Source organism: Syngnathoides biaculeatus, chromosome 18 (genome assembly GCF_019802595.1).
Source record: "Syngnathoides biaculeatus isolate LvHL_M chromosome 18, ASM1980259v1, whole genome shotgun sequence".
NCBI lineage: Eukaryota > Metazoa > Chordata > Actinopteri > Syngnathiformes > Syngnathidae > Syngnathoides > Syngnathoides biaculeatus.
In genome coordinates this window covers 14835656-14858408 of record NC_084657.1, presented here as the reverse complement: position 1 = coordinate 14858408, position 22753 = coordinate 14835656, and the positions used below count along the sequence as shown (strand labels likewise).

At 42.4% G+C, this 22753-nt stretch overlaps 1 protein-coding gene across 4 annotated transcripts in view; it reads right to left on the bottom strand.

Annotated features, from left to right (window-relative positions):
• rapgef6 (Rap guanine nucleotide exchange factor (GEF) 6) overlaps positions 1 to 22753 on the bottom strand; it is a 72339-nt gene that overhangs the window by 16893 nt on the left and 32693 nt on the right. For all 4 annotated transcript variants that reach the window (XM_061803881.1, XM_061803883.1, XM_061803882.1 and 1 more), the window contains exons 7-13: positions 6157 to 6288; positions 4261 to 4441; positions 3892 to 4028; positions 3639 to 3797; positions 2921 to 3073; positions 1140 to 1304; positions 53 to 160 (exon numbers count right to left, since the gene is read on the bottom strand). In XM_061803881.1, coding sequence (XP_061659865.1) covers positions 53 to 160; positions 1140 to 1304; positions 2921 to 3073; positions 3639 to 3797; positions 3892 to 4028; positions 4261 to 4441; positions 6157 to 6288 — 1035 coding nt within the window. The remainder of the gene's footprint in view (positions 1 to 52; positions 161 to 1139; positions 1305 to 2920; positions 3074 to 3638; positions 3798 to 3891; positions 4029 to 4260; positions 4442 to 6156; positions 6289 to 22753) is intronic.

The window sequence follows — 22753 nt, the reverse complement described above, 5'->3', positions numbered from 1 at the left end:
TTAAGATCTGTACCGAGATTTCGAGAATATGAGGGGAAGTGAGGGGTCTAACCGTGGCTTCCAGCAACTTCTCAAAGTCTTCCAGGAAGCGCGTCATGGCCATGTCGCCCTCAAAGTCGTTGAAGTGGTTGTTGACCCAGAGCAGCACAATGCGGGTCACCTGCAAAATCAAAGTTGCAAATCAAATCATGTTAAATACGTTTTTTTTAATCCCTGAAGATTCTAAACAAGCCCTCATAAAGCCAAAGTGAAAAAATATTGCTGCCCTAAAATTAAAAAAGAAAAAAACGTCCTTTGTCTGGGTCGCCTGTCTTTCTATGTTACAACCATATTCCAAAATAAGATTCAATTGGAAAGTTCCCTTGCGATACCGGGACAAAATCTCATACTGCTATTTTTTATTTTTCATGAAAAAACTCCTCGGTCACTGTTTTTCCATAGATTTTCCTTTTCCCACATCTTGCTATGCTTTAGCAATCTTCCAGAATGGATTAAATTCATTTGTACACAGAATGGCCCATAAAGAAAAGTGCATTTAAAAGAATCTTTGCCGATGAAAGGGGTGGTAGTTCCACTCTACTTGTTTGCAGGGCAAAAGTTGTCAACTATTGACACCAGTGTGCACTTATCTTGGCCCGATAGACAAGCAGAGTGCCTGCCGTGAACTGCTATAATGGCAGCAAAGGGCAAGGACCGCTGAGCCTGCTGAACTTCCGAATCGATCGAAAACACGTGAATTTCAAACAAAGTGCACGGGGGGGAAAAAAAGCGTAGCGAGTGCTGACCTAAGCATAACATACGAGCACGGAAATGACATTGGGCGATGGATAAATGCATAAAGTTGCCTTTCAATCTGGAGGCGATATAATGTCGCGAGCCCCCCGCCGAGTAAGGAAGAGGTAGACTTATGAGATTTTCCAGACTGTTCAATAGTCCATTAGCATGAAGAGATTTCCTCTTCAGCTATAATCAACACTTATGATTGGTTAATAATTTGTCAAAAGAGCTTTGTGGAAAAAATATTTATTTGACCAACTTTGGATCTATAAAGTTTCCACCCGAGAGCGACGACATTCAATAAGTCTTCAGCCTCAACCTGCGACAGAGAGATGCATACCTAAGTATACACACAAACTAACCGTGTCTCGAAGCGTGTCCATCTGGAACCAGTCCAACAGCTTCTTGCCCACCTCCAAGGGGCTGGACACGAAGGTGCGGTAGGTGAGCAGGAAGTCCTCGATGTAGGTGGGGTCCACCACCGAGGGCTCCTCCACCAGATGCATGATCAGACGCTCCGGGGTCCCCTGTGAGGTGGGGCGGGGGGTGGGGGGGGCGGCACAAGCAGCGCATATTAACAATAGGGCAGGTTAAGGCCAAGACACCACAGGTCAAGGTTAGTGATTAAATCTACAGGCAAACAGACATGCTGTCTTTTATATGCGTTTTGTAATTATTATCATGATTATCACATCTTACATTCCATTTTTTAAAATAACTTCATCCACAAATGCCATTTCTAAATGCCAAAAATATATCTATTTTTTTTTAAATAATGCTAAAGAAAATAAAAATCATGCTTTTCATTGTCTTTGACCTGTATGAAAATGTTTATATTTTTTGCTTTAAAAAAAAAATTGGATACAATAATACTTGTATTTTGTCTAAATTATATTCAGTATGTATATTTTATTAATATATAACACGATGTAGACAATTCAAAAAGTATTTTTACATTTTGTTTTTTCAATATAAAATATAATTGGGGTTTTTCATTTGTGTGTTTCTCTGCTATTTTAAGTAACAAGTTATTTTTGTATGTGTTTATAAATTAATGTATATTTCTTAGTTTGATTTTCTTTTTTATGCTGTATTATTTATTATTTTTTCCAAGTTTTTCATTGGTTTGGGTTTGGTTGTGGTCCAGAGTCCCGTCTACATTTTCCCAAATAGGACGGTTCAGTATTTTTACTTTTGTGATCAAAACACAGCATAAAAACTTTTAAAAAAAAAATATTCATAAATTAGCTCCGGGTTTCTAATAGGAAATATATATTTTTTTTTCTGGTGAGGAAGCAAAAGCAGCAAAGCACATCCGCTTATCTGGCTGACAAAACAAACAAAAAGAGAAGGGCAAAAAAAAAAAAAAATCTAAAACTCAAAAATCGACTCGTCTACACTGGATGTGTTTTTGGATCATTGAGGCCCATTACATGATCAATACTTTAGTGCCTCTGGAGACTCCCTGAAGAAAAAAAAAAAACAAAAGATCAAAAGGAGCCTTGGTGGACAAGAGAAGTGCTAATCCCGTTAACGCTTCCTCTAAATTAGCAACAAAGAGCGCTGAGCCATCGAATTGATGCCTCAGCAAGTAACTGTCGATCGATCGGCAACAACCCGAGAGAGATGCCAATTAGCTCCCTCGGGCTAACCGCCTTGGCGTCTCCTGGTGAGCGAGGCCAAGGTCGCGTTCAGTGGCAGAACTTGACCTTTGAATTCACACGGCGGCTTCCACACGTTCACATTTAGTGCGAATGCTACAAAATGGATCGAAACTAACTTAGCTACGTCACAGTTAGCTAACCTTTGAAATATAGTAAAAATCGGACTGGGCGTACAATGTAAGAACGAACTGCATCCCTTTGAGCTACTTTTCACCCGAGGTAACCTTTGAACTCGGATCAAAAGACACCCAGTAATATTTGATTTGGATATTACGGAAAAATAAAATAAACAGCATGCTTACTTGGAGACTGAACATCCCTTTATATTCTAAGCCAATCCAACAATCTTAAAATTAGTTCGTAAAGAATGTAGAAGAAATCTTTGCTAAGTCAGCTCAGATCAGACAACAGCCCCAAAATTGATAGCCCCCCCCCCACCACCACCACAAAACAAACAAAAAAAAAAAAATCCCACCGACCTTGATGACGATGTGCCCCTTGCGGGTGCCGCTTCGGTCCAGCTCGCGGTGCTCCTTCACCATCACGATCTCGCCCTCCTCCTCCACCTTGTGGGTGTTCTTCTCCACGTGGTTGAGGATGCGCCAGTAGTCCTCCTGGGCGATGCACACCAACTGCGGGAGAGAGCGCAGGCGGCAGGGCGGCGGGTGAGCCAGTGGGTGATGCCAAACGGGTGACACATTGTGACCCATGCAGTACGGGACAAAAACAAGTCAGAGGATTTTCTAAAAATCCAGCTTCCCTTTCTAGTAAGAGCAACCTCAATTAACTTCCTCAAGGTCCAGGGACAGGAAGTGTGACGCGTACCGCACAGGAAGTGAGCCTCCAATGGGTCACGTGTGACATTTATTTGAATTGAAATGTCTCTTAAGAAGAAATTATGTATTTTTCAAAGCAGATTTGATTTATCTTGGACATGCATTATATATATATATATATATATTTTTTTTTTTTAAAGAAATTCAATGGAATATTGGTTGTGCCATTTTTATTTAGCTACAAGAGTAAATCCTTTGAACATTTTGACAACTGAATTTTCAAAAGAAAAGTACTAAATTGACGTTTGACTTCTATGTTTTCAGTAGAACTGCGAAGACTAACTAGCTAGCATCTACAGACTAAAGACATAAATAAAAATCTACGTATGACTTTCAAAACCATTAACAGTCTTGCTGTTACCTGGCAGTCGTCCCCTTTGGTGCGCACTTCACCGTTCATGTACTGCTTGTCCAGCGAGGGCGAGATGCCGAAGCTATTGCCCATGCACAGCGTCTCCGCCCGGCCCTCGTGGCGACCGATCTCCACCGCCCCGTTCAGGATGACGTACCACAGGTCCAGCTTGGGGGAAGGGAAAACGCGGATGACGTCACTGTCGTACGTGCACGTTGGCGGGCCGCCATTTTGTTTTCCATTTGTCGAATGCCGTCCTGACCTCCTGCTTGTCGTGCAGGATGACTGTGCCCGCCTGCTCGACCACCTCGAACACCATCACGCCGCACAGCTCCCGCCGCACCGACATGGTCATGTTGGCGAAGGCCGGCAGCTGGTGCATAAACTCCAACAGTTGCTCTGGGGACAAAAATTCAAACATAATGCAAAGATTAGGGCCAAACCGAGCAAAATTTTACATTCGGCAGATGCCGTTTCTGATATTTGGGAGAACAAAACTCGAATAACAAATTAATCAGATGTTTAATTTAAAATACATATCATGAATGAAATAACTTCTATTTTGGTTAAGAATATGACTTGCAGGCAGAACATTTGACCGTTTTACAGTTTTTTTGTAGCACAGACTGACCGACGTCATCGTCGTTGCGGTCTACCGGGTCCTTCTCCAGACACTCGCGAACAAGGTCTCGGACCAGCAGCGCATCCGAGGCTCTCTCCAGGTCATCGTCCTCCTCTTCCTCATCCTCGCTGTCCACGGGAGCCTCGGGAAGGCCGGACAGGTCCACGTCGCCCAGCTCACTCTCCGTAGCCTGAGTAACAACAATCGCCAGAGTGAATGATTCTTCTTTTCCTTTCGGCTTGTATTCTGTTTTACTTCATTCCTCTCCTTTCCAGTGCATGCCTCCATCTTTCTAATTGTTCCTCCGCCTGTTCCCTGCTTTCACTGCAGATCACAATATCACCTGCGAACATCATCGTCCAAGGGGATTCCAGTCTAACCTTATCTGTCAGCCTATCCATTACTACTGCAAACAGGAAGGGGCTCAGCGCGGATCCCTGATGCAGTCCCACCTCCACCTTAAATTCTTCTGACACACCTACGGCACATCTCACCACTATTCTGCTGTCCTCATACATGTCCTGTATTACTCTAACATATTTCTCCTCCACACCAGACTTGCGCATGTAGTACCACAGTTCCTCTCTTGGTACTCTGTCATAGGCTTTCTCTAGATCCACAAAGAGACAATGTAGCTCCTTCTGACCTTCTCTGTACTTTTACACTAGCATCCTCAAGGCAAATAATGCATCTGTGGTCCTCTTTCTAGGCATAAAACCATACTGTTACTCGCAGATACTTACTTCTGTCCTGGTTATACTCACTCTCTCGTCTCTGAACATGTCCAAACCATCTAAATCTGCTCTCTCTAACCTTGTCTCCAAAACATCCAACTTTGCTCATTTCTAATCCTATCCAACCTCCTCACTCCGAGCGAGAACCTCAACATCTTCATTTCTGCTACCTCAAGTTCTGCTTCCCGTTGTTTCTTCAGCGCCACCATCTCTCACCACTTTTTCATTCTCTGTTTAACTTGAACTCTGCATCGCAACAAGCGAGGAAAACGACATACTTTGTAACCACTTCTTTAGTGTCAGCTACAATTTGGCATTCATGACAAGTGGGGCAATGCCCTGCCATGTACATCAGATGGTGCTCTGACTTCTTGTTTCCGATTCTTTTTCTGCTGTGTTAAAGTAGCGGAGCATACAAAACAAAGGCTCCCTGGTAGAGGTAACAACCTCAGACGACGCCATTAACACCGTTTACGTCCCTTCATGGGGGCATTGATTACGGCAACTCATTGCCTTGGAAGTTATTAGCTGGCTAAAGGGCCACCAAGGTAGAGATATTTACGGGATTCATTTCAGGGACAAAATGGCTGGGGCGATGGGGATTTAAATGATGCAACGTGTGCTGATTTATGGATTATTGATTTGGATTAGCCGTGACAACAGTGACACTGAGGAGAGGATAGAGGACGTTCTGTATGTCGTACGAAGCTTTGAGAGGCGTGGACTTGGCTTGGAAAAGGTCAGAGTTATTTCCTGCGTCAGACCTTCGCCGCCACAGGAAGTAGCGAGCGAAACGCCGCCAACGCCGCAGCAGGAGAAGCGGCGATAATTAACCTGATGAGGGAGGATTTACACTAGCAGTGCCCACACAGCACCAAATGAAAACATTAAATATCATGTATTAAACATACTTTTTTATATTTTGTTGTACAGAATATGATGTATAGAACATTTAGAGTTTTGTGTCCAACACTGGCTTGCGTCTATGTGCCCTGCGATTGGCTGGCAACCAGTTCAGGGTGTACCCCGCCTCCTCCCCGTTGACAGCTGGGATAGACTCCAGCACTCCCCATGACCCTTGTGAGGATAAGCAGCTAAGAAAATGGATGGATTGATAGAACTTTAATGCGTTACAAAAATTCTATTACCATCGCTCGGAGGAATATCCCACCTGGTAGATGTCCGACAGGCTGCTGCTGCCCGAGTCGCTGGCGATGCTGCATCCCGACTGGCTGGCGGGTACGTCCATCACCTGCTGGTGGGCGTGGTCGGTCAAGTGCATCTTATTGAGGTCAGCAGGAAGCTGCGCAGACAGATGGGAAGGAAGGGAAGCAGGCGGTATGAGACGATGATCGGCTGCTCTGGGTTATTTATTTTGAAGTGCACTGTAACCACAACATGCAAACCACAGCAAGAACAAACTGCACACACCGTCTTTTCAATCATTGAGCGAACACATTTCACCATAATCATCATCAATCATAAGGCCTGCACAAACTTTAATGCGGTCCACCGCGTATTTAAACGATCAAGAGTCCTTTGATATTTGTTGAATTAATTGATCATTTCATTCATTCATTTTTCTACAATCAGTTCATTAAAATAGATTATTTTTAATTCATTCATATGATTCAATAAGTCATTAATTGATTTATTATAAATTACAAAACTTTGTACAATTGGTTCATTCAATATAAAACCATATAAAAACCAATTCCTATTTTAATATAACAATTATATACAAAATGCAAAAATAGAGAATTTTTTTTGTACATGTATTTATAATTGAATAATTGCTCATTTATATTTCCATTAATAAATTATAAGCACAATCGAAAAATTAGGAGGAATTAGTAATTCGTTGTAAAAATGAACAAGTATGATTTCACAAAAAAATGCAAAAATATTTCCAAAATTAAAAAAATTATATCAATTTATATTGTATTAAATGATTGCCTGATGTCAATAACTACACGCAATCCAACTATTAATAATTTAAAATCTAGAAATATTCAGTTATTCAAATGACATTTCATACAAAATGGAAACATTTATTTTTATTAAATAATTTGTCAATCATGAATACATTCCTTATAAACAATCAAATTTAAGAGTGACCGAGGATTATTATTTCTCAAAATAAGTGATTTTCTATTTACATTTTTAACCTTATTTACAACTGATCTGTCCATAGTAAAAATCAAATCAGCACAAAGTTTGCCCGGGGTGCGGCTTTGAGGATCGACTCCACCAGCTAAAGTTTTACCAATTTAGATCGTGGCAGCGCCAAGGTGAGCGACGACGTCCTCCGGCGACACCGGCGCCAACCCGCACCACGCATCCTCCATCGAAACGCCACCCAAATGCTACCCAAACGCCGGCGCACGAAAGCACGTGATATTCCACAATGAAGGGAGGTGGAAGGGGGAGGAGAAACCACTGTGCCAACATGAAATATTAAGCACATGGCATCCCCCCTTTCCTTCAGTGCTCCCCTCTAATAGGCCTGGTATAGTGCGGGACCCCCAAACCCATGGGGGACCCTGGGAGTGCGGGGTGGAGCTTTGGGAAGCAACGACCCGTTGCTAATGCGACTTAACGACCAGTGAAAACATTCAAAATGTCAAATGCAAAAAACGTAATAGAAAAAAAAAAACAAGAGGCCAAAACACGAATTATATACATATATGTTACTAGCTTTGACTGTGCATTAAGTTTAAACACAAACCTGACCATGTGTGTTAAGACAAATTGGCACATGATCATGTCGCCATTAACTGTCACATGGTCAAGACACGAATAGAAATGCTATTATGTCAATATGCCATACAAAATAAGTCAAAGTATTGTTATAGTGATTGCAAACTTGTTGACTTGATGTTTATTCTACTAGTGGCCTTATTGTGTTTTTTTTTATTGATGAGAAGTGTTATGTTTACTGATAATTAAGGCTTTAATTTGAAGAAAAAAAAAAAACCCGAATGCATGACTTTCTCATTGGTAATATGAATAATGTCATATTTTTCCAAATCATTGTTGAACTCCTACAATCTGCTTTTCATATTTTCACATCACATTTGTGTCCATATTTTGGTTTAGGATGCAGCTAATGTGTAAAAAGAAAAATTACTCATTGTTAATATGAATTATGTCATATTTTTCAAATCATTGTTGAACTCTGAATTCCTACAATTTGCTTTTCCTTTTTTCACACATTTGTGTCCATATTTTGGTTTAGGATGCAGCTAATGTGTAAAAAAAAAAACAAACCATAAAATAATGAAATTACAATTTAATTAAATAACCTTAAAAATAAATTAATCAATTAAATAGATAAAAATGAGAAAATACTCAGTTTTGTCCCAGGCAAAATCTCAAATAGGTTTTGGACAAATTTGAACTTTGGTTAAGGTAAAAAATAAATTGTCACGGTTTAGGATATTGATGTTTTTGAAAATATAAGCATGTCCCGGGGATGTCTTCCTACTCTATTTCACAGTCCTTATTTATTCCCACCTTAATCCAAGAAATATATACACACACGCAAACACACACACACACTTTGTCTCCCCTCCGAGATCGAGTTGGCGGGTGGCTGTGTGGGGGCGGCGGTCTCCCAATCTCCTCATGCATTACGGATGAGAGACGGCAGATGAAATATAAATGTGTCAGCTTCCTTCAGCTGTACAATTCCATTAAGTCAACACGTAGGGTGGACAGACGGGGCGTAGAACGCGTCACCGCCAGACCCAGAAAAACTCCACTTCACGCTTTTATGTGCTAGCGTTTTGATTTAAGTCAATTACGTTTGTCCACCGCTGATATATTTCCGTCCGTGGTGATAAATTACAAGGATGAGTGACAAAACTAAAACCAATAAAGCGAGTTTCATCCAAAAGTCTTCATTCACTTGGAGCATATTAGCGTTTGATTTCATCTAGTATGCAAGAGATTTGAAGGATTTTCTATGTTGATGGTTCTACGCTGCAGACAGAAGTGACGGAACCAAACTGCCAATTAAAAACTTTCAAATTCGAGTTCACCCAAAAGTCTTCAATCGCTCTCATGATGTTAGAGTTTGATTTTGTGAGGTATCTCAGCCGTTCAGGGGATTTATCACTGGTGCTTATGTCGCTGGTTTTAGAACTGAACCATCAACAAAAACTTTAGCATCTTTTTACTGTCACCCTCAAGTCTTCAATCGCTCTCATGTTATTGTTTCGTTCGTTTTATGGGTTTGTTGCAGGTCTTTTTTAATGGTTATACATTACTAATACTTGAGCTTCATCCCCCCCCCCAAAAAAAAAAAAAAAAATTATAAATCTCCCTCATCATGTTAGCATTTGATTTAGTCGGCTAAACGTTTGACAGATTGGTCACAGAGGTTTATGTCCTTGGTTATAGATTACAAATATTCTAGTTTCACCTAAAAGTATTCAGTCACTCGTCTTGTCACATATGTAAAATGTTTAAGGGATAGTTTTACATGTGTTTGTGTCACTGGCTATACAGTACTAGTACTCTATTACACCCAAAAGTCTCCATTCACTCTGATCATATAAGCCTTTGATTGAACAAAGTAAGGTTTACATTGATTTTTATTCCCGCCGTTTGTTGATTTTACAGATTATGCATGTCATAGCCCCCCCCAAAATCTTTATTCGTTCTCGTGACGTGAGCTTTTCATTCAGTCAAGAGTTGTAAGCAGTTTAAGGGATTTGTTACAGGTCCTGTTTCAGTATTCCCAAGTGTTCCGGCCTGAGGTGCCAACACAGCTGAGTCAATACGGGCACGGTGACAGACAGTCGGGTCGCTGGCCATCTGCCACGACCACATTGGCCTGTAGGTATCAGCACATGGCCCACTAACTTCCTTAAACACTCTAAAAATTGATGGACTCTAGCGTGAGGCATGAACATTGTGGCTCTGGAAACATTGAAATCAACCCCCCCCTTCTACTTAACTATTTCTCCCACATCTTCCGTCGTCACCACGCTTCGCCACCTCATCTCTCTGCGGCGGTCAGTCATTCGACTTTCTCATCAGCTTTCTTTCAGCCCGTCTTTTCAACCCCTTCCTGGCATTTTCCGTCCTTCTCTGTGAGAACATGAATTATGGATGAAGGCTGACGCCGCCAACGTGCACTTTCACATCAAAAACGGCAGAGAAGGTGTGCCGCCAGAGCGCCAAAAGACAGCAAACGGCGTCAAACCCGTCGAGGTTTGATGATCTACGGTGCAGAGGTGAGGGATGGGGTGGGAATGGTGTGGCACATTTAACTACGCAAAAGAGGCAGTGCATTCAAGATCTGCTGCGAGAAATGAAGACAAAAACATCGCAAAGAATCCAATTTCTACCTCGCGTATCTCTGCGCTTGTGTGAAATTGAGTCGGTAAAGACAGCAGATGAAGTTCTGAACGGCGTCTTTATCAATGCATGCAAAGAATCAGCTGAAGCTTTGACACCATGCAACGGTTTCGATATGGTATTTTTGGCTGAAATGAGTTTCCTCCGCAGGGGTGTCCGGGCTCTCCCTTAGAGATTGGGTGAGAAGCTCGGTCATCCGGGAGGGGCTCAGTGTCCAACCGCTGCTCCTCTGCATTGAGAGGAGCCAGATGAGGTGGCTGGGGCACCTGACTCGTTTGCCTTCTGGACGCCTCCCTGGTGAGGTGTTCCAGGTAATGTCCACCGGAAAGAGACCCCGAGGACGACTCAGGACAGCCTGGAGAGACTATGTCTCTCCGCTGGTCTGGGAACGCCTCAGGATCCTCCGGAAGAAGTGGCTGGGGAAAGGGAAGTCTGGGTATCCCTGCTGAAGCTACTTCCCCCGAGACCCAAACCGGAAAAGCGGATGGCATTAATTGAGGTCTGGATCCAGCTGGAAAATCTTTAGTATCACATCATGATGTATTACAGTTTTCCTCAGATGCTCTGATATTTTACCATTACAGGGCTCAAATGTATATTGGAACACAACCAAAGATGATATTAAAAAGCGTATGAACAGGCACTCCGCATAAAGTTATTAGAGTTTCATGTTTTACGGCCAGTCGTCAAATTTTGCAGGCATAAAACATGACCAGAAAAAAAAAAGGTGCACAGGCCCGTTTCTGGCTGTGTTCATTTACACGTCTTCTGGCATGTGTGGGGACGAAGGTAATCAGCACGGGTCAGTGAGACCTCATGGAGTCAAGTGCTTGTCTTTGGCAGACGGAACGAAAAGGGAATTCCTTCCATTTGGCAATCCCGACCGAGTGATTGCGTGTGGCAGCAGATGGCGGCGGCTACCACCCTCCCGAAAATGTCTCCATTGGCGGGAATAGTCAGAGCCGAAATCCAGCTCGGGGGAAGAAAAGCTTTTAGCAACAAGGGGAGAAAAAAAAGATCCTGCTCGGGGTACAAAAGCATTTTTAGATGTGATGTGTCAGGCGTGGTGAAGCACTAAAGAACAGGCAACTTTGAACACCCTGTTGGTCTGATTTTTGTTTAGCTTTTTCAGCATTACCTGAAGTGTCCGTCACCGCCTTTTTTCCTATTCATCCCCTAAAAACTGCTGGTTTTGCGAATGAGTAACAACTGTGGCGCCACGATGAATGGGAATCAGGGTTGAATTTATCAGGAGAATGTTGCAGGTTATAAAGAGGATGCTATGGTTCGTGCTAAACGGACTGGATTAGGGATGCCGGGCGTGCGGATAAAAAGGAATTGCAAATGGGTGGGTAAATCTCCAGAGGGGCCAAGGATCAGCATCACAATAAATTCCTCCACCAGTGGAAAGAGTGAGGAGCAAAAGTGACAATAAGCACAAATTTTAGTTATATTTTTTTTGTTTTTGTTTTTTTTAAATCTGTGTTGAGGAAGATGGGCAATCCTGGTACTCAACCCACGACGAACAGATGCTTCCTGCTCCACACAGACAAGCTGGCACTGATACGGCAAAGAGAGCCAAGGGCCAGTCGAGGGTCTGTTTTTGTTCAAAATGTTTCCCAAAAACTCAGACCAGTCTGGGCAGATGATGAATCACTAGCATGCATCAGCAGGACAGGAAATTATTTTTGGCCGCGCGTGCGTCGAGCAAAGTTTGCAGTTTATCACACATTTCTCTGAAACTCAAAGGGAAGTCAAATTGATAGCGATCTATGTTTTTATTGAAAATGTAGCTAGAAGGTGTTCTTGTGTTGTTGGGACTGCTTTTGGTGAAAATGTTGAGCGTTCTAGTTCAACGTAGATTGCACCATTGACTCGTTAACAGGTGTGTCTTGAGACATTTATCCACACCCACAAGTGCATTGCCCGGTGCTAAGTCACTTGGACAAGCCCAACTATGTATACAATTTCATGAGGACAGAACATATTAAGATTCAGGGAACAGGGGATTCTAGTCTAACCTAGGTTGAATAATTCATTAATCTTTGTCGACCAGTGTATTGTCATGTTCAAAGTCACTTGGAGTTTTTGTAAAATGTTAATGGGGATAAATTGAGATTTAAAGAGAATAGAGGGTTCTAATCCAAACTATATTGATCCATACATTGATTAAGAGGTGGGTCACCCAAGACCTTTGTCACACCCCATTGGCCAAGTTGGACAAGCCCAAGTTTGTCCACATCTTGACTCTTGATAAATGTAAAAATTAAAGGAGAGCTAAGTGTTCTAGCTCAACCTCAATTGATCCATCCTGACATTATCGACCTGCCCCATCTCGTATTTGTTAACGGCCATGAAAATGATACACTATAGGCTGTCTCTCGTTTTCTGGTTGCGCATGGAGCAGTCTTGAATCAATACCAGGGAAACAATGGGACCATGTGAAAATGGGGAGGTTGAGGTGGGGGCGGAGTGTCATCATCATGTGTGAAGGTCAAAGGGAGAGTTCTGAGAGGGTGAAGGTCGGGTCTACAAGTCACGCGGGGTGAGGGGCATGATTTATAAGCGCATGTGCAGCAAGTCTACTTCCATTATAACCACGTCATTTTGAATTTAGAGCCCACCCTTTTCCCACCGTGAGAGTTTCCTTGCAAAAGGGAAAAGTAGGGGGCCACCAGTTTTTAGTAACAAGACAAGAGGCATTTATGAAGTTTAAGTATTGTGTGTTATTTAAACGTAAATTAAAGCTTATAATGGAATTTTTCAAGGATGTAGCTGTGCGAGGCACCAGTCATGTTGTAAGCGTGGCTGCCTCCGCATCACTGCCACCTACAGTACGAGACTTCACCTTTTTACAGTCAAACCGCCATCTTTTTAGTTTGTTTTGACTTTGCCGGAGGTCTCGTTGTGGTGTAAAAATAATAGAATGAAAGCCGAATCAGTTCATTGCGCTTTAGAGTTGTAACTGATGACTTGGAGAAGGCAATCTGGATACGGGCTGGTATAACGTGACCTGTATTGATCGGCTTCGCTGTGACTTCCTGCATGTTTGGGCTTCCAGACGTCCCCGCGGCATTTCTTAAAAGCCCTCTGTCGCCCACCCCACCCCCATTTGCCGGCATTGAGTCAGTCTATCAATCGGTTGACCCGAGGCCGACTCGAGGCCATGACATCATCTGGGAAAGATTGCCCTCTTGTGGCAACCCATCCCCCCCCAAAACACACATTTTCAATCCATTTCTGTTGATGAGACACTTGATAGTTAGGATGACTCAAATCAAATCAATCAAATCGAAGGGCCTTAAATGGTCTACTACACCAATTAATGTGTGGACCGTAACAGAGTTCTTCTGGCAAAATTAGTCCGGCATGCCTTGACGGACAGATACACAGTCTCACTGAAACAGAAAACCGTCTTCCCCGAGATAGAAATGTTCCAAATTTCAAAGATGATGAACGATGATTCAGGTGGAACTAAGTGTTCTAGTCAAAACTAGATCGATCCAGTCATCGATTAAGAGGAATGCGCCTCGGTCCTTCTAGCCACAAGTCACTCTGACAAAGTTTCTCGACAACCTCCGAACAAAATGACTAATTAAGACTCAGGTGGAACAAAGAGTGCTAGACCCACCTAGATGGATCCAATAAATTATGGAGAGGTGTGTCCCCAGGTCGTTTTCAGTTGTAAACAAATGCGATGCCTGGCTCAAAGTCAAAACCATTTTGTCCAAACAGCTTTAATTTGATGGAGAATTAAGAATCAGGAGTGAGTAAGGCTTTAAGGCCAAACTATTCTGATATGTTCTTTAAGATGTCTGCCATTTGCACACAAGTGCACACAAATGCATTGCAGAGCTCAATTATTTGCACAAGTCCAAGTTTTTTCCATTATGTTTTGATATAAGGAGAGAACTAAGGGTTTCAACCCAACCTATTCTTTCATCAAAAGGTGTGTCCAGAGATGTTTTGATCCACATTTCCCTGGATTCCTTCTCTGATGTTCCACGTGGCAGTCAGTCTAGCACGGCGACACAGCTGCCCTGGCACCGAATCCATCAACTGACCACCAGTGGCTCATTAGCGACCAGCAAAGCCTATTTGCGATTCGTCACGGCTCGGACACAACGGCCATCCAACGGCGATTGCCCAGGACCAGCACCCAGAAGCTAATTTACCTTAGAGAAATAAATTTTTGTAGGCACGGGCTATCACATAAAGTCAAGAAAGACAAATGATACCGTTTTAGAATCATTTTAGTCTTTTCCAGGGGTCCTTCAATCATGAATTTATCCTACAGATTTTGTCCCGATTGCTACAAAAATTGAACCGAATCAATTGCAAAACATTTTAGTTTTCGTCATTGATTGTCGGCAAAGCACGGTGACGAAATTTGGTGACTTCCTATAATACACGAAACTAATAAATATACGCGACAAGGCCAGAGCTCTGCCAGATGACGTGTGTGTTTATATGCTGAAGGATTCAAACTGCGGGATTATCATCGTGTAGTATGTGTGAGCTACAAAACATGAGAAAATAGGTGATAATTGGTGCACAGGAAAGGAAGCCCGCGTGAAAACTGAGCTGATGCTTGCTAAAACAGGGAACACCTGAGAAGTGAGAGTGATACCTGAAAAAGTGAGACAGTTGTATATGGAGGTGAACTAATTTTAAGATTCCAGAGGGTACATCCTGTTTATGTCTCGACTGGCCTAGTTCTTATTTTTTTTTTTTTTTTGCGTCAGTCATCTGATGCCGTGGTTGCAGTCAATATTTTAGTCCACATTATTTCATCCGACCTTAAGAGTGGTATGCGTTATCGCTCCCAGCGGCTGAAGTGCAAAACTAGCTGTGAAACATTTAATGGGTGATGAGCCTGAAGGCGTCTGTGCCTGTCATGCATGAAAGATGGTTATGTGAAAGGGAATTATTTAAAAAAAAATGACGGAATGTGGCAAATGGTGTACATTGTTAACTGAGCCAAAATTGTTCGGGTAGTGACTTAGCGTTTGTCTTTTATGAAGTTTAATAACCTTCATGAACATCCTCTTCCCGTACATAATAACGAAAATTCAATCATTTCTTTCTTTGTCCATCAGTTTTGTGTATGAAGTTCCGATTTAGTAGCAAACAAACAAAATCTGTCTTTGACCAATATGGTTGACTTCCTGTGAGTTTTCAGGAATGGCTTCCTGAGACCTTTTTTTGTCTGCTAATGATAAATATGCCAACCAAAATTTATGGTACAAAAGGAATCAGAATCTGAATTTAGGGGGCAAATTTTCCAATATTCTATTAGCCAAAGTCACTGTTTAAAATAAAATGGGCAAAATGATCCAACAATGGATGCTCCAATCCAAAATGGCAGACTTCAAGACTCATTACAGACATGCCTAACAAATTTCATGATGATAAGTGAAACTGACTTTAGGGCCTGGATTGCGGGAAAAAATAAATAAATAAATAAAAATACCACATATTCCGCACTATGAGGTGCACCGCACTATAAGGCGCACCTTCAATGAATGGTCTATTTTAAAGACGTTTTTCATATATAAACCACACCGGATTACAAGGCACGCCGCATAATAAGGCGCATAGAATAGAAGCTACAGTAGAGGCTGGGGTTAAGTTATGCATCTATTAGATGGAGTTGGACTAAAGGCTCAATATTGATCCATATATAAGGTGCACCAGATTATAGGGCACACAGTCGGCTTTTGAGAAAATTAAAGGCTTTTAGGTGCGCCTTATAGTCCAGAAAATACGGTAATTAATTAACCTTTTGTGACAATGACACAGAAAAATTAAATACAGATTTTAAACTCCAAGAAACCTCTAGTTGACGCCAGCATAGGTCGTCAAGTTTTTTACGACTACGGGGTAGGCTTTGTAGTGAAGCAACTTAAAAGTCCCAAAATGATTACATTAAATCTATTTCTTCTGCTATGGAGCCAGTTACTGTGGCAAAGTAGCCTTGCGTGCGGTATAATGTCTGATGGCAAATTTAACCACGTGTCAAATGCTCACTATAACATGTTTGCATTAAGGTGATGGGGTAGGATTACAATTGAAGTTACTTACAAGCCACAGAATTCTAGAATTAAGTCTATTTATTCTCCTTATATGTCAGAAGATGATGGCAAAGACTATATTTGTCGAAATGAAAACCCTCAATGCACCATCATACCTCCTTAGCAACAAGACACCACAAGATAGAACTCGAAATGAAACTCTTCAACTCACTTCAAAATCGCTCTGGACGTTTACAGATTTGGCCTGAGCACGAAAACTGTTAAAGTTTTTCAGCGAATAAAAGGGGGATAGTTTAAAAAAAAAAAGAAAAAAAATCAATTGGTGCATTTGCGAATGCTGACCTGCAAAAAAATGAAAAGGTTCGCTGTATTTCAATGATGCTAAAATAAAAGGGAAGCCAAACTCCCCCAAAACACACACACACACACACACACGCATTCATAAAGACATACACACACACAAACACACACACACACACACACACAGTCAATGGGCATTACGACATGGCTTACTTTGGAGGACCACGGCTGCAAGCAGTTGGCATAGCAACGGACCAGGAAAGCCATCTCTCCGACCAAGAGGAAGAGGAGGAGGGAAGTTCCCCCCTGTTCTCCCAAAGATGGACGGCGGGGGGGGGGAAAGCAAGGAAGAAGAAAAGCCCTCTCCCAAAAAACAAAAGCCGCCGGAATGGACGGGATGCACGCAGAAATCCTCGGAAATGATTTCAACCGAAAATTCAGCCGAAAAAGATAAGTAATCCCTGTTCAGGTGAGTTTTTGCCAGGGTGGCATCCAAGTTGTCCAAGCTTTTTTTTTTTTTTTTTTTTTTTGGGTAGGAATTTTCCCAGAAGAAACCCCCAGAGCTCAAGTCATTTTCTGAGCGGTCCTTCCTCGATGTCAAACTCTTCCTGCAACTCCGCGTGCCCGCCAGCGAGTCTCCATGGCCGGCTGCCGATCCCCCCAGTAGCCTACGCCAGGTTCCCCTCCTGCAACACTACCCTTCTACAAATCGCTGCCGGCCGCCCTCCACGCCGGCATTCCTACGCTTTTTTTTTTTTTTTTGGGGGGGGGGGGGTTGAGACACAAGCCGAGCCAGGTTGGGATGCTGTGCAGCCGTGCGCCGGGGTCACTAATGAGCTAGCAGTGGAAGGAGGGAGGAGAGGGAATCCAGCTGAAAAAGAATGACATCACCTGGATAGCGAGCGAGGGATTGAGCGAGAGTGAGAGAGAGAGAGAGAGAGAGAGAGAGAGAGAGAGGAGAGAGAGAGAGAGAGAGAGAGAGAGAGCAAGAAAGAGAGAGACTGCATTCAATGGATTGGCTGCCAAGGAAAAGAGAGGGGAACATCTTTATTGATCAGTAACAAAGATATTGGGTCTATTGAAGCATATCCAATGGCCACCCCCGCTTTGGTGCATAAATTACAAAGAAGAAACAGAAGGAGGGTGGTGGCAAACCCACCCACCAGCACCCCCTTTTCCTGCCTCCCCACGAGGACAGATGCGGGCACAATAGGCGAGAATGAAAATGGGCTTCCCCCATCAAATAAATCAATGACATGCTGAACATGTTTTTCTTGTTTTTAGCATTAGCATTAGCATCAGCCCAGACATGTGGCAGCGAGCATCAATGATTAATGTTTCTGTCACGCTTTCTCAAACAAGAGAGGCTAGTTTGTGAGAATGAGTGCTCGATGACACACACACACACACACACACACAGTGTCAACAAGCAGAGAATTAGAAGTAGACCAAACATTAGCTTCAGGCGATGTATTATATTTCAGATTAGTTTGGAGAAGAAGCCTTTTTGGAGGTAGGAGAAGCGAAGCATCACTAGTCCATATACAGGTGGAAATGCGATTTTCTTGAGTTGTTTTGACAGTTGGCTATAATCTGAAAAACCGCTGACATGACACAGATCAGACAAATTTAATTGGAAACTAACTATATGGTATTTATTGAATTAAAATGTATTTCATTCAGTGAATTTTTCAGAGCAGAGCACTGATTTCATGCAGTCAAATAAAATGCACAATATTCTACAAGGATGTATATATTATTTTTTTCTTCTCACTCTCTCTTTACCAGAATCTGTGCATCTCTATTTGTACTCCAACTGCCCCTCCCCAACGCTAGGGTATGACATCATCTTTTTAGCGGGCAGCCAATGGGAGGCGAGCACATGGAGGCCTGCCTTCGGAGGAGCCAGTGTACACAAGAGAGGCCGAGCAGAGGAGGGATGAAAATAGATCAGACTTAAAGAAAATAGAAGACGTATGGGAGGGGAGAGGAGGAATTATTATTCAAATGTGCCACTTAAAAAAGGCAAACATTTACATTAGCTAATCCCATTAGAACTCAATGACTGGATCAACTCATGGCAGCAAGAGGCTGCACCGTCATAACCAATGAGCAGCATAAAAATTTATTTTGCGCTAACATAGGACAATAACCCAGGAGAGTTGGCAGAAGGTTGAGAATTGCGATCAATATAGAAAAGGAGGCGACAAGAAACTAGACGATACGTCGAACATGGGCATTTTGTTCTGATCGGTTGATCGGCTTTATTGTCATAATTTGCAGATGTGATCAATGATGTCATTGATCGGCTCTGGAAAAGACATTTGCTCTGCGTTGCCATCATGCCTGGTATATTTGAATAAAAATGGAAATTCAGTCAGACAACTGCAATAAAATCTTGTATTCCGATACCACTGCATCCCGTATTTTTTTTTTTTTTAACAATCATTGCACTTTATCGTCAACTCAAATGTGACACGACTACACTCGTTACCATGGGAATGACAACACGAGTGGATCGCACCAACTATATTATAAGAAGAAAATGGGGAAAATACTTTTAATTCGATACGTCTTGCAACCCATCAACAAAACGCCGAGTAAGCTAGTGGAAGTGTCCAAATCGGTCACACATTCAGGTTCATGGGTCAAGAGCTTGTCAATGTTTGGTTTTGATCCAATTTTTTTTTGTGATACATTCATCTCATAACGTTGACAGATGAACACACATAGAATATGCACATAGACTTGCACTAAAAGCTTCAGGAAGCGTTTCCTGTACGAGGTGCATCCTGTTGCGAGGTCGCGTCGGTCGCACTCAAACCGCGTTGCCTTTTCTTCCTCTGTTCTCTTTTTGCGTTCAAATTCAAAACACAACACCAAAGGTTAGTGACTAGTAACATAACATGAGAAGATGTTTTGTGATACTGCCTGTAGAAAATCAGGTCCAAAAATGCCTTCAAACCAGAGGAAACAGTATATATATTCATTATAACTCAACATATCTCCTCGGCCCTTTCATTTTATCTACTTGGAGAAAGCCTTCTCCTAATGGCTGACAAGTTTCAGTTCAAAAATATCCACAAACAAGTTTGCAGAATAAGATGTTTCGACAACACCCCAAAATTACCGTGATGTTTCAAATGGTGTAACTTATTTTCGCACTATAAGGCGCACCTAAAAGCCTTTAATTTCCTCAAAAGCCAATATTGAGCCTTTAGTGCAGCTCCATTTAATGGATGCATAATGTAACCCCAGACTCTACTGTAGCGTCTATTCTATGCGCCTTATAATCAGGTGCGCCTTATATATGGAAAATGTTTTAGAATAGGCCATTCATTGGAGGTGTGCCTTATGGAGAGGAAAATGCGGTGACTTGCTGTCAAACTCCACTTAAATACCCTAAATGGAACATTATTTGTGAGATGAGCACCGTGGGCCCTATGGATAGGCCATGAACTTAATTTATCAACATTTTTCTAAATCAATTTGTTATGGAGGATGTTGAAGCTGTTCTATGTGCTTTATCCATATTTTGTCAAAAATTCCACGAAGATGGCAGCCACATCACATTACCATTGTTGTGTGTTTCCGCCAGAGCCGGTCACAGTCGTGGTTTTGCGACGTCACAAGAGCGTAAATTCAAAGAAAATGAAAAGCGAGACGACTTTGTGACCATTTGCATATGGAAACAGCCGCATCATTGCAATTTGCAGCCCGGCTTATTCATGATTTGCCATTTGAAAATTTGCCCAGTCGCGGTTTTGAGGCGGAACCTACCCCGCGTTTTATTCAACTACGAAATCTGGCAACTACTTCTTGGTGGGAAGATGAAAGAGTTGCAGTATCGATTGTATGCACAGCATTAAGTCTTTGATGTGTCAAACACAGCCATGTTATGGCCTAGCATGGGGAAATTTTTAGCCTTTAAACCGAAAAATGTGTTAATGCTGGGGCAAGAAGTCATCCATTTTCACCTCAATTAGCCATCGAGGGGCTCTTGTGAAACCCTTTGCTCCATCAGAAGCAATCAGGGAAAAATGCACCCTAACACGCCTTCAGATGTTGCGTGGTTGGAGTGTAGAACAGGAATTCCTGCCATTTAAAATGAGCCCTTGTCTTCCTGCAGTCAGAACCAAAAACAACAACAAAAAATGTATCCTTGGCTCACAGTCACCATAAGGCAGATGGAGGTCCTTTTAAACGGGAAGATAGGAGGATTAAGCGACCAGAGAGAGTAAGAAGAGGAGGAGGCTGAAGAGAAGATGGAGGACGAGTTCAGCAAGGTTGTCATCTCAGTGCTGCTGATGTAATCCCTAAAATTAGCTGCAGCAACCCTGTGTACTGTACAGGCTAAAGACGAGCAGGCTGCGATGCCATGTGAGCTGCACCATACATTTCTAATGCCGCTTTAGTGCCGGCAGAATGCTTCTGTGGAGGAACGGCAACGTAACGGATTCTTTGTGTGATTGGGGGGGGGGGGGGGGGGGACAAGCACCGACTTCAGCTGTTGAGTCAGATATTCAAACTCGAGGGTCATCTTGCAGTGGGAGTTCAAAAAGGGGATATACAGGGAGTCCTCAGGTTACAACGTCCTCGACCTACGACGACTTTACGACACCTGTGTCTTGTCTGCCATTTTGTCCCCAGCACCATAGTGCTTCTGCTTAGCTAATGCATAATTTGCACATCTGTGTTTGTGCGCCGGGAGTGTATTTGCCTTTTTCGCCCACCTTTTTACACATTACGGCCCAAAAGAAGAAAGCTGCTTTTTTTTTTTTTTTTAAGCAATGCTGGTCCAGCCGAAGGAAAAGCAAAGACCAGGGAAACGAAGCATAAGATCATAAAAAAATAAAAATCTGAGAAAGGAATAACACCGCGGAACATTTTGGGCTTCAGTCGGTCGACCGTGGCAATTATTCTTAAAGACAAAGCCCGTAAAGATACTAAGGAGGTATTTACTGCTAGCAAGGGCTACCTCCACATGGTTACTTAGCAATAACTAAGCATAGCCTACCCTCCATCTTCGTCATCCATCTCTCACAGTAATGGTTGGTACAGCATCTTATTTTTCATTTTATTTTAATGTATTTTGTTTTTTTTATACAAAGTACACATCCTCACCCATTTTCTGAGCGGGCGCAGGTGTGCTGGAGCCATTCCCATAGGTCATCGTAAATTTTGACTTTAATAGTGAAATTCGACTTCCGCTGAAATTCTGCTTATGTCGCCAGCGTAGGTACGGCTCTCTTTCGTAGCGCGAGGACACCCTGCATATCGATTTTGTTCCTCTACAGAGTTGAAAACTTTGGCCAGATCCGAGAACAAGCATGTAGGACGGGGATCCCTTATGACCGCAGTCTAAACCTGACTCTCACCCCGCCAAGACCTTCCGTCCTTCCCGCAACCTTCGACTTCCAAGTGTTCATCCCGAGCCATAAAAGACTCAATCAATCCAGTCCACATTCGCTTTTCCATCTGAGTCACCTTGACATGTTCTTGGGCTTTCACACTTTACATATTTTCCCAACCTCAATTATTTTTCTCAATAGTTTTTTTTTCCATTTCGCTTTTCTCGCACTCCCTTTTCCATCATTTTTGTATTTGCTCTTCAACCTTTGTTTGTCCTTAGAGGTGTCCTCTCTCCATTTGTTCCAAAACAAGATGTTAAGGGGCCCCAATAAGAAAATGCAAATTCTGAATCTAAAATAATGGGCAAAAAAATACAAATAAAAAAATTAGAAAAAGAGCCAAAGAATGGGAAAAAAACAATTACGCCCACATAATAATTACAGGCCAAAATAAAAGAAAGGATGGGTTGAAATGAGAAGAGTAATGCACAGCAAATCGAGTAAACAAAGCCCCCCCCAAAAAAAAAAAAAATCTGATGCACCGGAATGAGAAAAGGGTGGGCCAAAACAAGGGAATGGCTGTGCCAAAATAATCACAGTCCAAAACAAACACGTGACAAGGAAAAAATGCAAAAACAGGCCGAAATGAAAAACAAAATAAGGGCCGCCATATGCCAAAACGAGTGTAAAAAGAAGGAACTGCAAAATCTAAACA